The 15,474-nt window shown below is 37.6% G+C and overlaps 1 protein-coding gene across 1 annotated transcript in view; it reads right to left on the reverse strand.

The window, feature by feature from the left end:
* The window catches only part of ryk (receptor like tyrosine kinase), a 159,320-nt gene that overhangs the window by 84,258 nt on the left and 59,588 nt on the right, over window positions 1-15,474 (reverse strand). The window contains exon 9 of the mRNA XM_057327515.1: window positions 3,638-3,763. Within this exon, the coding sequence (XP_057183498.1) occupies window positions 3,638-3,763 (126 nt within the window). The remainder of the gene's footprint in view (window positions 1-3,637; window positions 3,764-15,474) is intronic.

Here is a 15,474-nt window from a genome sequence, read left to right on the forward strand (position 1 = left end):
GAGAGGTGAGGAGCCTATAGGCCCATCAGTTAAACAGAGTGGATGTAGCGCGGATGATGAGAGAACATGAAAAGAACGATTGACAACTTTTTCGTGAATAATGTTAAGTTAAGGCCTGATCCGTCCGAAAATCATAAGCAATGCTCTGACACGGAGCCATCAACCTCCCAGGTTATGTCAAGCCCTGGTCCATTTATCTTGAGATGTTTTAAGTTTAAATTTCAGTTCACTGAAGCCCTTTAAGCACCAACACTTTTTCAGTAAGTTACCTTTCTTGTAGAATTGTGCTTCAAATAAAGAACTTTATGTTGACCAGATTGTTAGTTAATCATTTACAAGTCAATTTTGCCTATATGGACAGCGATAAAAAAAAAAAGTGAACTGGTAAAACAGTTAAATGCAATGCGGTCGAAAATTTGGGTGCACCTAACTTTTAGGCGCACCAGTGCAGCCAGTGCAAAAAGTTAGTCTAGAGCCCTGTTAGGATTTACGCTTATGCTCAACGGTTTCTATGGTAGCTTGAGAATGTACGGGCGTGGACACACCTCCGTGAAGTTGGGGGTGTGGTTATCAAATGCCCATCATCATCATACAGAAGAAGCGTTTTGAAACGGCCATTCTTGAGAACGCGTTTTTTGCAAGGTAAAGATAGTGGCGTTGTGCTTCATCCTTGAAGTATTTTGACCGAAAAATGTCACATTTTTCCTCAGAGAACCTCAGAGAACTATCAACTTGGATAAAGTAGGCAAAAAACCTCCCCTTTAAGACAATATAGACACACATACTGTTTCAAGCTGATTTTCAACATCTCCAGGGGTTTCATTTATAAAACTGTGTGTATGATCCTTACTAAAAGTGTACGTGCGTCAGAAAGCCAAAAATAGTTTACGCAAAAAATATTCTGACTTATAACATCGTGCATAAGCACACCTGTAAGCAATATTCACTTTATAAATCACAGATCACCTGCAAGTGTGCGTACGTGAATCAGCATCATATCCCGCCCTGTACACGCCCATTTTTTCACATAAATAGTCAATGTAAAGCACCTCATGAATGCTGATCCGTATAATAATAAGCCTGGAATCCAATCCGCTTGTTAAGCCTGACGTAATGCACCATAATTGACATATACCTTGTATCTCAAATTTCACCTCGATTAGCAATCTTTTGGTGTATGATCTGGGTGTGTCTGACCACAATGCTATCTCAATGGAGCTACCACTACCCTCTTCTCATACTAAGGACAAGCATCAAATCTGCTTCAGGGACCTGAAAAGGATCAATCTCGATGCTTTGGCTATGAATCTTCAGCAGCTCTCCTCCGTGGATTTCATCTCCGCTAGCTAGTCAGTTGATTTTAACAACCAATCTCTGAGTAGGCTTTTAGATCTCCATGCTCCTATCAGATCCAGAATGGTCACCTTTTCGCGATCAGCTCCCTGTTACACCAGTGAACTGCGGAAAATGAAAACAGCTGGCCGTGCCTTAGAGTGTTGTCTTAAGGTTTCAGGACTTACTGTTCACAGACAAGCCTATCGAGATCATCAAAAGGCTTATGCAAGGTCCTTGAGAGATGCACGGTCACAGTACTACTCAAATGTTATCAATAATAGTCCTGGAAATTCAAAGAAACTTTTTTCTACTATAAACAACATCCTCAAACCACAAACCCATTCGCATTCGCATTTACAGTAGAAGCCACAGTGGAAAGGTGCAACAATTTTATCACTTTTTTTGGGAAGAAAGTAGATAATATTCGTTCTCTCCTATCCAGTTGTTCAGTGCCTATCCCGGCTGTTGACCTGCAGCCTGGGATTTTCCAACCTCTTTGCGGCTTTGCCAATATATCACAGCAAGAGGTTGAGAATATCATTAGAAAGATGAAATCGGCTACCTGTGCTTTGGATCCATTTCCCACAGCTTTGATAAAAAATAACCTCTGTGTTATAAGTCCCCTGATCACTAAGGCCATAAATATTTCCCTTCAGACTGAAAACTGCTGTCATCAGACCAATTCTCAAAAAACCAACCTTAGACCCTGAAGTCCTTGAAAATTATAGGCCCATCTCTAACCTTCCATTTCTTTCTAAAGTGTTGGAAAAAGCAGTTGCTGCTCAGCTATTGGTTCATCTAAAACAAAACAACTTGTTTGAGAAATTTCAAACTGGTTTTTGTCCCGGCCACAGTATGGAAACAGCCTTGGTCAGGGTCACAAATGACCTACTGATGGCAGCAGATGCTGGCACACCATCCCTTCCTATCCTTCTGGATTTGACTGCAGCATTTGATACGGTGGACCGTATCAAATCAAAGAACATCCTTCTTCATCGGTTGCACTCCACCATAGGTCTCTCTGACTCAGCTTACAACTGGTTTTCATCCTACCTTACTGGTAGAACTGAACATGCTGCAATGGGAGAAGCTAAATCCCTGACGTATAATGTCACCTGTGGTGTCCCTCAATGCGCAGTGCTTGGTCCCATGCTGTTTATTCTTTACATGCTTCCGCTTGGTCGTATCATTGGCCGGCATGGAATTTCATTTCATTGCTACGCTGATGACATTATATAGACACACAACTCTATATAAGGACAAACTCAACGTTGTCTGCTGTCCAGCCATTGTCTACTCTAACTACCTGCTTGAAGGAAATAAAGGTGTGGATGAATCAAAACTTTTTTCAGCTAAATAGCTCCAAGACGGAAGTCATTCTAGATGGCACTCCAAACCAGGTCCGGACATCGAAAATAACCAGCATTGCCTTCTTTGGTCAAGACTTTCCATTCTCTACAACAGTTACCATCCTGGGTGTTAAAATGGACTGTAATCTGACTTTTGAGGCCCATATCAATCAGCTGTGTAAGACTTCTTTTTTTCATCTCAGGAATATCTCCAAACTTTGTTCTACACTGACATTTGCAGATGCAGAAAAGCTTATCCACGCCTTCGTTTCCTCCAGACTAGATTATTGCAATGCACTCCTCATCGGGATCTCAGGCAAATGCCTTCAGAAGCTGCAGTATGTTCAGAACTGTGCATCAAGGATCCTTATTAGGGTGCGCAAGTACAACCATATTACTCCCATCCTTAAATCCCTTCATTGGCTTGCAGTCTCATACAGGATTCAGTATAAGGTCTCTATCCTTACCCACCAGTGTATCTATGGCGATGCCCCTCTCTACCTCAAGGAACTTCTCACTCCACAAAGCTCAACACGTAGCCTCCGCTCTGCCTCAGCATATCTTCTCAAACCCACTAGGACTAAGCTTCATACTACGGGTGATCGGGCCTTTTGCTCAGCTGCTCCCAAACTGTGGAATGCTCTCCCTGACCATCTGAGGGCACCACAGTCATTGAGTGCATTCAAATGTGTAATCCTCCAATAATATAAGTTTCTAGACTTGTCGCTAGGCAGAGGGATAATGTGTCTAACCTCAGACTGAGCAGCTAAATGACTTGAGTATACAATGTTCCAACTTCAGACAAATGTGGTTTTACTATTAATAAGAAAATTCAGAGAGAAAAATGTTTTAAAAAGTACTAGGAAAACAATGCTTTCAAAATCACATTTCTTTTTTGCTGTGGTTTCTTATGTGCTATGTATGTTGTGAGATGCTTGTTACATAGCAAATACCTTCATGCAAGACGTCTCTGAGTGTTAGTCTCTCTCTGGAGATAGCAATGTCTTTGACTTTTGCCTTGGCCTCAAGAAGCGATACACTCTTCAGGTCGTTCTTCTCTATCCGCAGTGAGGGATAACCTGAAATCACACATACAAATTCAAATTACTTTGCAAACAAAATGAGTTAACTATAACAAGACAGCTTAAAGACCATAAGATATTTCTAAGTAAAGTGTGCACTTGCATATGTGTTAATATACTGTTTTATTATTAACTACTAATAAGCCATTCGTATATTCAATTTCCTGAAAAAGTGTAAACATTGTGGCTTGTTTGATCGCTCTCCACAGCACAACACACAAACATTGGTATGACCAAATGCTGCAAGTTTGGGTTCAATGCACTCTTCAGTTCAAATAATGGAACACTGGGAAAGTGTTCAGGGTAACTTGTTTGTTGTGTAATTATGTGTAATTCTGTTTGGTGCCTTTGGAGCATACTTTTCTAGATATGAATTGTTAAACAGCAGATTTTTTGTTACGAATCCTTAGACTGTACATATTCAGTTTTTGAAAATACAACTTCAAGTTGTCAAGATGAAGTAGAAATTCGGAACACCAAATTCAATATAAAAAAAATCTAATTCAATATTCTTACATTCAAAATGCCTTTTCAAAACCTTTTGGGCTGATACATCACATATACTTTTTTTTAAACTTGGAAATCTATTTGTGGCGTACATCTTTCTGCTTGCGTAATATTTTTGTCAAAAAAGTCGCTGATAGACCGGCCCCATTCACACAGCCAGCTGATCCCAAAAATCAGCTGCTTCTAAACGCAGTTTAAATTTGAAATTACTTTTATCAAAAATATTAACATGAAAATACACAGCACTTTAATAAACTTGATCGCTTACCAACCTTTAAAACAGGCTGTGTGCACCTGCCGTACTCGTGCTGCTCTGCGGAGAAGCCCGTGTGTTTCTGCAGACACTAGCCGGGTTTCCATCCAAAGTTGCGAATTTAGCTTACGCGCAAAAATGGAATATCGCATAAAACATTTGCGAATAAGCACCGTTTCTATTCAACTAGTCAACCGTCACTTTCCTAAAAAACTGCCACTAAATATCAGTAAGAAAAGTAAGAGAAGCCACTGAATATAATAATTTTCATATAATAATACTTATAAAGCGCAAGCAGCTACTATAAGCAGAAAGGGTATATAGTAGCAATTCAACACATGTCAGTCAGGTTAATGTTTAAAGAATCGTGTACAAATGAGATCTCTATGATCGTCTGGGTGCATGCATTAAAGTGTCTGATGTCTGCTTGACTGGCGCGTTATTGAGCCAATCAGATAAGATAAAACGATGAGTCATCAGGAACCTCATTTGATTGGTCACAAGAAGGTAGCTCCGCCTCGCCCCTTCAAGCTTGCAAACTCAAATTAGTGAGAGAATCGTGCCAAAAAGTGTAAGCGCAAACAAGACGGAACCGTACACATCGGGTTATTGCAAGAAACAGTTTTCGCCTGTGTAGGCAACACGTTTGCAACAGATTTATTTTACATACACAAAGACAGGTTCTGCGCGATGAATCCGTTTTGCAGTTCATAACACCATTGTGTTTGCACACCTCTGTTTACAGACTAGCAATGCTTTTGGCCGTATTTCAGCGCAAAAAAACGTGTCAAAAGAGTAAGCGTGGAAAAAACGGAGGTCAGAAGAATACAGATCATCATTATTTGACGTAATATGAAGTTGCCGTTTCACAACACATGAATTACGCTTACGAAAAATGATACAATGCTGCAAAACTTGTTTTCTTTCGCTTGCAGCTTGATTTACACCTTTACAAAACTTTTTTGCGAATGCAAATTTATTTTATGCTGGCAATGTCATGTACGCTTTTACAAATGTTATCCTGCAAGTGCAAATCTTTTAGGCATGATTTTACCTTCATAGATCCCTCTCTGTGCCCAGCACCCAAAGACTGATTGCACTTGGTAAGTTTATCAACATGCTTTTTTAAATACCATGGCTAATGAAAAATGTTTAAATTAAATTAAATTGCAACGTGAAGGACAATCAATACTAAATGGAACACACCATACAGACCAGTAGTGCTGGAAAAGGAACTTTTGAATTTTTTTGTACTTGCATGAATAATTTTATCATAATATATTAGCATGTGAATATAGATTTTTTTATTATGGTGACAATAATGGTGAAAAATAGTCTCAAGAATCATGATTTGTAGCAATAGCTTTTCCTTACCCTTACTAAAAAGATGCTATGATGGTGTCTGTTACAGGAGATTTGTTTTCCGTGCCAAAAAATGGATGCTGACAATGGAGGGCAGAGTCATCATAGAGCCACAAGAGCTAACAGATTTTCAATGTGCGATACCAGGAAGCGGCCATCAATACACTGGAGTTCATTCAGAGGTAATCATAAACTAATTAACCATTATTACAGGGATGCTCCGCCAAAAAATTACTCACCCTCAAGTCGTTCGACAACCATATGACCTCCGTTCATCTTCGGAACACAAATTAAAAGGATAGTTCACCCCAAAAAAATCTGTCATTATTTACTCACCCTCTTGTCATTTCAAACCTGTATGACTTTCTTTCTTCAGCAGAACACAAAATATATTTTGAAGAATGTTGGTAACAGAAAACTGTTGGTCCTCATTGACTTGCATCAGTTTTGTGTCCATACAATAGAAGTCAATGGGGGCACATGGTTTTGTTTTACCAAAATTCTTCATTTTCTTTTGTGTTCTGCTGAAGAAAGAAAGTCATAAAGGTTTGAAATGACAAGACAGTGATTAAATGGTGACACAATTTTCGTTATTGGGTGAACTATCCCTTTAAGTGTTAAAACACTTGAGCAGTGTTACTGTAAATTATACTGAAATTGACAGCTGTCAGTTGAAGCTCTGCCCTGACTCAACAGTTAGATTTTGGTCTGGTTTTCCCTAAATATTTAGGAATTAAATGTATTTTTAAAATATTGTGTCTTCATTTTATTCATTTTTCATTCATAAACAGTTTATAAATATTGATATTTATACATTTAGCAGTAATGCAAATATTGTAATGTAAATTCAGTTAATAAATAATGCTTAAATAATGTGTTTTTTTCTTGTGCTTGCAGGTTCATTCTGAGAACACACCCTGATAGCACCAAATGCCAATCAAAATCACATATCACCCAAACACTGAAGAAAAATCACCAGCCTGAATCCTTGTGGCATCTTTCATCAACGAGCTTGTTGAGTAATGAAATAAAGCACTACTGACGACAACACTAAAAACAAAACAAACATGTTTGGGGGTTGATTTGAGTTCTGTGACCTATGCTGCGTCCAAACTGCATACTGCGACAGTATGTACTGATTTAAACTAAATACCTACCTATCTACCATATTATTACATTTCGGACATACTGCATCAGGCATGTTTATTGTCATGTGACCCGTATGCTCTTTGACCTATGACATTTTAACAACAACCTGTAGATAAGCATTGGTAAAAACATTAAGTGGTTCGTATGTTTTAACTCTGTTTCCTTCATTTTTTTTGTCAGTTCTCAATGCATTGTTTTGTTGTTTTGTTCCCTGGTTTTCTGAGTATTTTTAGATGAAATTCTGTTTAAAATAAAACTTTAACTGCTGTGAGTAGACCTGTTTCTTCAACTTTATTGCAACTTGTGAATTATAGATAGTTTTTTACAGGTAGAAAATTTATTCTGTTTAAAGTTAAACACAAATCGTAGAAAAAAATCCTGATTCTGTAATAGGAAATAAATTCTAGTACTGTAAATGAAATACAGTAGATAGTGGTATTACTGTGAAAAGACATCACAGTAAAGATATGAAAATACAGTAGACAATATTGTTACTGTGAAAAGACATTACAGTAAACACTGTAAACGGTTTACTGTAAACACTTTTACAGTAACTTACTGGCACCCAGCTGCCAAGAAATTACTGTAAAATTTACAGCAATCTTTTTACAGTGTAGCTTAATCTACACTAGGGCTGTAGCCTACCCTGCGTTCTTGTGCCTCTTCTTTGTTCTGCATTTACCATTAAAAAATATAAATAAAAAAGTTTGTTTTAAAATTGACATCTTTGTCATTTGCAAAAGGCAACATATGCTACAGAATAATAACCAAAAAAAGAGAGATTATGTAGGCCTATTTGAAATAAACTAAATAAAGGAAGGCAAGTAATGACAACAAATTGCACTATTTAGCCACCTAAAAACACAGCAAAGAAATATCTTTCACCGTGATCAACCCTATTTTCACGACAAAAAAAAATGCACATAACATTACATTCAGGGGTGGACTGACCAGTAGGACATTCTGTCAAAGTCCAGAACGGCCGTTCCACCGACGGCCTACGGCCGCGACCAGGGGCGGTCCGGCCATCTAGAGTATCGGAAATTTTCCCGGTGTGCCGCTAATGTATGGGGCCTTAATGGGACGCTCGGGCCGGACAGGCAGACGTTATTAACGCAAATGCACGCAACGCGAAGGCATTAGCGAGACAGACACGTATACATGTAACGCAATGACACATATTTAGCAGCTAATCAAGTTAGCTTTGGTGAAACCTGGCAGCATTTAACGTTATCTTTTGTTCAGTGATGAATCAGCAACTTATTTTTATCATTAAAAGCAGTAAAAATCAGCAATGTTTTCATGTTTTACCTACAAGTCAGATAAAGATCATTAAAAAGTAAACAGATTGCAGTGTGCTTAGTGATAAAGTGAATACTGGCCGATTAAATAACTCATGTTATTGTCACTGTGTTAATACTGTATTGTGAATCTACACAGGTGTCTTCTGAGAGAGATGAATGGTCTGCTGGTTTACATTTACATTTAGTCATTTAGCAGACGGTTTTATCCAAAGAGACTTACAGAGAGTTCAGGGAGCAATACAGTAATATGTCATACAGGAGCAATAATACAATAGGTGCTAATACAAAGTTACTAGTTTCAGCAAAAGCCAGAACAATACCTGTTGAGAGAAAGAGAGGGTTAGTTTTTTTTTCATCTCATTTGTCTGTCAAGTATTCACAGAAGAGATGGGTTTTAAGTAGCTTTTTGAATGTTGTGAGAGATGTGGTTGACCGGACTGAGTTAGGAAGAATGTTCCACCAGGAAGGAGTTGTGAAGGAGAATTACTGCCCTCATGAGAAGGCAATACAAGACGCCACTGGTTTGCTGAACGCAGGGTTCTTGGTGGGTGTAGGAGTGTAGGAGGGTGTGAAAGTATGCCGGTGCAGATCCAGTGATTGTCCTGTAGGCAAGCATTAGTGACTTGAATCTGATACGGGCTTCAACCGGTAGCCAGTGGAGAGAGATGAAAAGGGGCGTCACATGAGCCCTTTTGGGCTGTTGGAAGATGAGGCGTGCTGCTGCGTTCTGAACCAGCTGGAGTGGTTTGATAGCCTTTGCTCGAAGTCCAGCAAGGAGAGCATTGCAGTAGACCAACCTTGAGATTACCAGGGCCTGGACAAGGAGTTGTGCCGCATTGCTCAGTGAGATAGGGACTAACCTTTCTAATGTTAAATAAGGCATATCAGCATCACTGCGTTGTCTTTGCAATGTGATCATTGAAGGACAGCTGTTCATCAAATATCACTCCGAGGTGTGATTGTGGTATTGCCAAGTTGGATGGTGAGATGGTGTTGCACCGTGGGGTGTGCCAGTTTAGTAAACTGTGCTGGAGACGATGATGGAACACATAAGGTAATAGTGTGAGAAGTGTAATGAACATTTTATCTGAAGAGTTTGATGTATACTATGTATACTCATTTAATAATGTATTGTATGTGTCTTCTGAGAGAGATTGTATGTATTAAATATATGATTGAAGTATGTTTATTTAGCAATTACTGTATGTGTGTTTGGAAAATGTGAGCCGGTTTTGGGAACTGTTTTTTTTCTTCTTTTTTTGGATCTATATCGTTTCATTTTGTAATACTGATTGGTGAAGTAGCGTCGCTTATCAGATAATCATGTATAAAGGGTGGGCTTTATATGCAAAGGCTTCTGCCGGTTAATATGTATTTGTTTTGTTTTGGAAAGTTGTTTGTGAGAACCGAAATAAAAATGAAATGAACAGTCTGCTGGTTCAGAAGAACAGTGTGACGAGGAAGGCGTGACGAGAGCCATGGGAGGAAGAAGCGAGACCGGGACGCGATTGTGTCAGCTGGCCGTCATTCCGGCCTCGTATCTCTCACGGAGGAGCGGAAGCATAAAAGGACGTAAGGCAGGAGAATACGGCGAGAGAGGACCGGGCCCGGAAATTGTTTGTTTATTTTTGATTAAAGTTTATTGTTAAATGTTCGCCGGTTCCCGCCTCCTTCCTTCCAGTTTTATTGAGCTTTATTACAAACAGTTTATCCATAAGTTTGTGAGTTAAACACTGTTACTGCACTGTTAATACCAAATACTGTTTTGTGGTGTGTACTTTGATCTTAATACCTGCAACCTTATTTTTATTTATAGGGATGTGTAGTACAGTCATATTGGGCTGTGCGTCCCCGTATTTACTGATGATGTCATATTGTGGGGGGTGGGCAGAAAGTCAGTGGCTACATTTACATGGACACATCGGATTGAATTTGTTCAGATTGTGCAATCTGAATGTATGAATGTAAAACCATGGCAAAACTACTTTTGGTGGCCTACTATGAATACAACTTAAATTTTATGATTCGATGTTTTTGCCTATGTTTGGACATCTGCAAATGTATCATGTTTTAAAAAGAAACGGAGAAATTGCGGTTAAAAACTCATTGGGAGACAGTTAAGACATTTTAAATGCGTAAAAACATTAATATGCTCATTTAGAGATGACACGCATATGGAAATTTGTACCGCTTTGTCAGATTTATGGCTTTTGGTTTCTTTAGCAGCAACTGCTCATTCCGTGCATTATATGCCCTTATGTCTGTAGGACCCTGCGTCGTCTTTGCACATGCACAAAACTTCCTACTTAGGTTTTCAATCTGATCAAGTGTTTACATGTCCTATCAAGCGGATTACAAAATGCATAAACTACCCCTTACAATCCGACTTAAATTTCAATCGATTTGGGCATTTTAATCTGATTGACGTGTTTATATGGAGCACTTTCAATCGCATTGGACTTTTACACGTATTACATTGGTCCATGTAAACGTAGCTAGTGTTAGTACAGTCATATTGGGCTGTGTGTTGTGTGTCCCCGTATTTACTGATGATGTCATGTTGTGGGGGATGGGCAGAAAGTCTGTGTTTCTCTTAGTACAGTCATATTGGGCTGTGTGTTGCGAGTCCCCGTATTTACTGATGTCATATTGTGGGGGAAAAGTTTGTGTTTGTGTACAATATCAAATGTTTGAACATGTGACACCAGAACCTTTATACTAAGCTACAATATGTATACTGCAGGACAGAAGAAATTTAAGCAACTCTGCCTTAGAATGCACATCTTGAGATACAACAGAATAAAAGGTTTTTAAATGCTAATCTATTGTAACTATATATTAATGGTATTCATGCTTTTTTATGTGTTGCTGTTTTTTAATTTGTATTAGTTTACAAAACCACTGGTAGGAAGAACAACGAGCGCAGAAAGAGGGAGGGCTGTGAACGACCTGGTAAAAGCTGACAAACCACACATACACAATGCACACTGTGTACTAGAATCATGTAAATCAAAATTAAGTGAAAATAATTAAACTTGTTTAGAACTGTCTATGACGGGCTAAGAAATTGAAGGAAAAGTACCTATATCAGGAACTAAACATCCATCAGGGATGCAAACTTGTCACTTTTTGTCGAAATTCGCGTGATTTGTCTATATCCGATGACTTTTTGAAAATAGGGGGTGATGGGGTCTGTGAGGTCAGTCTTTGGACAGAGTCAAGGTGAATGAAATTATGAGAATCATGTCCAGATGTTGTGGTAACAATGTCAAATCACTAGCCAGTTTACGAGGTGTATTTTAAATTCTGCGCAGATTGAACTCACATACTCATGAATCAATACAGTATCAGATGTAGTCGAATTGCTACATCTAGGGTTACAGCCTTCCTGTGCCAATAGTATGCAAGTTTGACAGTTGTTTGTTCGTATTTAGAGCTGTGGCTGTTAGCTGTTGTGTAAACACTTTAAAGTAAATGTTGTTGTCTAGCCTATACACTTTTAGCAGCCCCTGGACTGTTCCGTTTATGTCTACTGAATAATATGAAATTCAAATAGTAAAAATCATTGTAATACTTGTATAATAAGTTATATATAAACCATGACTTGTTTTACATATAGGCTAGACAACCACATTTACTTCAATATCATTGATATACAGTATAGCATTGAGGGGGTCTTGCATCTTTGTCATTTTTTTAGCAATTGCAAGTGTTTCTTAGTGAGTGTTTGTGTGATAATATTGAAAGAGAATGGTAAAAGTATAGTTTTATGGCTTATGCTCTTCTGATGACAGAGTAACATTAGAAAGTAGTTGATTTAAACAATAGTGTGGCACTTAATTTAATTGAAGAAATGCTTAATTTCTTGGCTATTGAAACACACTTAGACACTCAACATATAAACCTCATCATTGGTGACAAACAATCATAGATGAGTTTTGTTCTATGCACCCAGAATACATTGCATCATGAAACTTTCAGTTGATTGTCATCATTGTTGATGTCTCTGTGAGTCCAACTCTGTCCATTGTAATTTACAATGTTTTGCAGGAGTTCTTCCTGTAGTTGAATTCCCAAAATGAATTGCATTCGGAAAACACAATTTAAAGAAAACTAACAATAATGTTCAACAGCTGATAGCCCAACTAAAAGAAACAATGATCACCCTTACCAGTGACTAAATCAACATTTAAACTTGAAAAGGAGCTTTTGTAGTTTTATGACCTACAGTAGCTGTCAACATTGTTGCCAGTATATTGCTGTAAAAATGCCTGGTAAGGTCTAACAGTTCAAGTTTAACCAAAAACTGCAGCTCATCATTTTTCAGATAAGAATAATCAGTAAAACAATGACAGAGATAATGATGGGGAAGAGTGTGACTGGTTGGGAGAAGAGGGACATGAGCTCTGGTCATCATGGTGTTTACACCAGGAATATGTTTTTCTCTTTTGTAGGGACTCTTCTGCTGAAAGGGATATGGAAAGAGTATTCAAAAACGGCAATGGTCTCCAACAGAAAATGCTGCAGTAGTAAAAACGGCAATGGTCTCCAACAGAAAATGCTGCAGTAGTAAAAACGGCAATGGTCTCCAACAGAAAATGCTGCAGTAGTGAAATCGATAGCTTCAGTCTATTTAAAAAATCAGAGTCTTTGTCAAGAATCGTGGCTTAACACTGAGAAAGTTTTTCTGGCACAAATTAAACTTTGCTTCTTGTTCACTGACTGTGTGTGTACTGTCCTTATTTCTGTTGAACGATCACATGGACATGTTGATAAATAGTCATCATAAACTAAAAAAATCCAACTTGCAAAATGTTCTCCCAAAAAAAGTAATAAAAATAATCATTGTTTTATTGTTTGAACAGCTTTACTGTGGCTCAGTGGTTAGAGCATGGCGCTAGCAATGCCAAGGTCATGTGTTCGATCCCAGGGGATTGCACATAGTCAGAAACAAAATGTATAATACAATGTAATGTAAGTCGCTTTGGATAAAAGCGTCTTCCAAATGCATAAATGTAATGTAAATGTAATATACTCAACACTTATGTTTATGTCTAAACATAACCATTGCATTGGTGTTGCATTAACCAACTTCTGGTACCTGGTATATCAGCCCAGGTTAAATGGACTAGCACAGTTCTTATGAGTGTTTGGGTTTGCTTCAGAAACTGCATAGTTAGTGTCACCCCAAACAGATCTTGCCCCCCATTGACACCCATAGTAGGAAAAAATACTTTATCATTTTTTTGTTCTGTTGAACACAAAAGACGACATTTTGAAGAATGTAGGACAGCAAAACAGTTCTGGGGCACTTTTGACTCCCATTGTATTTTTTCCTACTATGGTAGTCAATAAGGGGCCAAATCTGTCTGGTTATAAGCATTCTTTTAAATATATTTCTCTGTGTTCATCAGAACAAAGATATTTATACAGATTTGGAACAATTTGAAGGCGAGTAAATTATGACAGAATTTTCATTTTTGGGTGAAGTATCCCTTTAATAACGTTTGATTTTAAAAATGTGTTAGTAAATGCTGAAATTAACATGAACTAACATTAATAAATGCTGTAGAAGAATTGATCATTCTTAGATCATGCTAGCTATTTTGCATTAACCTATTGTTAACAAATAGCACCTTATTGTAAAGTGTTACCGAATGAGTCAATTACTGAGAACAAGCAATGTGCATGTCATGACAGACAAGTCTGTTCTTTTTCTATTACACTACTACATCTACAAGTAAATTATTTGCAATTCAGAAATACCACTACAGCTAATAACAGTGATTCATCAGGTTGGTGATGTTGCGCTACTATTTTTTTAACACAACTGTACATTATCCTGCTTAGTACACCTATTGCAAGTACTTATATGAACATTGAAACAGTTTATTACACCATATGAACATTGAAACAGTTTATTAGACCATTTGTAACCAATTTCAAACTTCAAAAAAAATTCTTAACAGCTGTAAGCATGAACTTCAACAAAGACAAACATACTGTTTGGTTTAACTGTTAGAAAATGTAATTATTTTAATTAAACTGCACCAGTTAAGATGACTCACAGTACCTGGATGAGCGTTGTGTTACCAGTTTTAACAGTTGTATTTGAATATATCTATTCCCAGAATGTTGTATTAACGTTAGTGTGTTTAATTTTTTGTCATCATAGATCACTTATGTCATTTTAATACACAATGTCTTCACTTTTGTGTTTGTGTTATGGTGGAATTTAAAAGAAAAATCTGTTGAAATTATATTATTGTAATCATAATCATTACTAACATTTCTTTCTTGACAGGTCTAACAGTTTGACATTGAAGAACTCTCTAAGAATGTGGTTCCCAATCCTGGGGCTGATTGCATAAACTGCTTAGACTAGTCTGACAAGTTAGTTATCAAATTTGTATCTTCAAGACTATATGTAACTTTATGTCAGTTACATAAAAAGGTAGATTGGTCTAATTGACGTATTTTAAGTAAAACTGATAAGTTCTAACTAATTGCTAGTTAGTGAGACACAGTCTTAACTTAGCGGCTAAGTTTATGCAGCTGGCTCCAGGTCCTAGAGTAATTCTAGCACTGCACATTTTACATACCTCTCTAAGCAAACACACCTGATTCATTTACAGCTTATTAATAAAGTCTCCAAGACCTCAGACCTCAGATGAGTGTGTCAGATTAGAGTGACATCAAAAATGTGCAGTGTTTGGAGTACAGGATAACCAGGATCGGGATACACTGAAATAAGAACAGATAACACCAACTAGGGATGTAACGATTCACTCAGCTCACGATGCGATGCGATTCACGATTCTGATCTCACGATGCGATTTATTCACGATTTACTCACGATTTATTTTTACAAAATGAGTTAAAACAAATTAGAAATGAACAACTTCCCTTGCATTATTTCTTAAATGCTTCACGTTTCTTTGTATAATAAAATTATCTTTTATTTTAATAACAAAACTAAACTGCAATTTTATAACAAATTAATAATAGAAAAAGTCTCTTTAATATAAACAAACTAATACTGTCTGCGCTTTTCTTGGATTTTTTGCATTTAAGAAATATCAGCATGTCCACGTGTAGGTTTGCAGTGAACATGGCGGCCCCTGCTGTTCAAA

The sequence above is a fragment of the Triplophysa rosa genome, unplaced genomic scaffold (genome assembly GCF_024868665.1).
Source record: "Triplophysa rosa unplaced genomic scaffold, Trosa_1v2 scaffold243_ERROPOS425983, whole genome shotgun sequence".
Taxonomy (NCBI): domain Eukaryota; kingdom Metazoa; phylum Chordata; class Actinopteri; order Cypriniformes; family Nemacheilidae; genus Triplophysa; species Triplophysa rosa.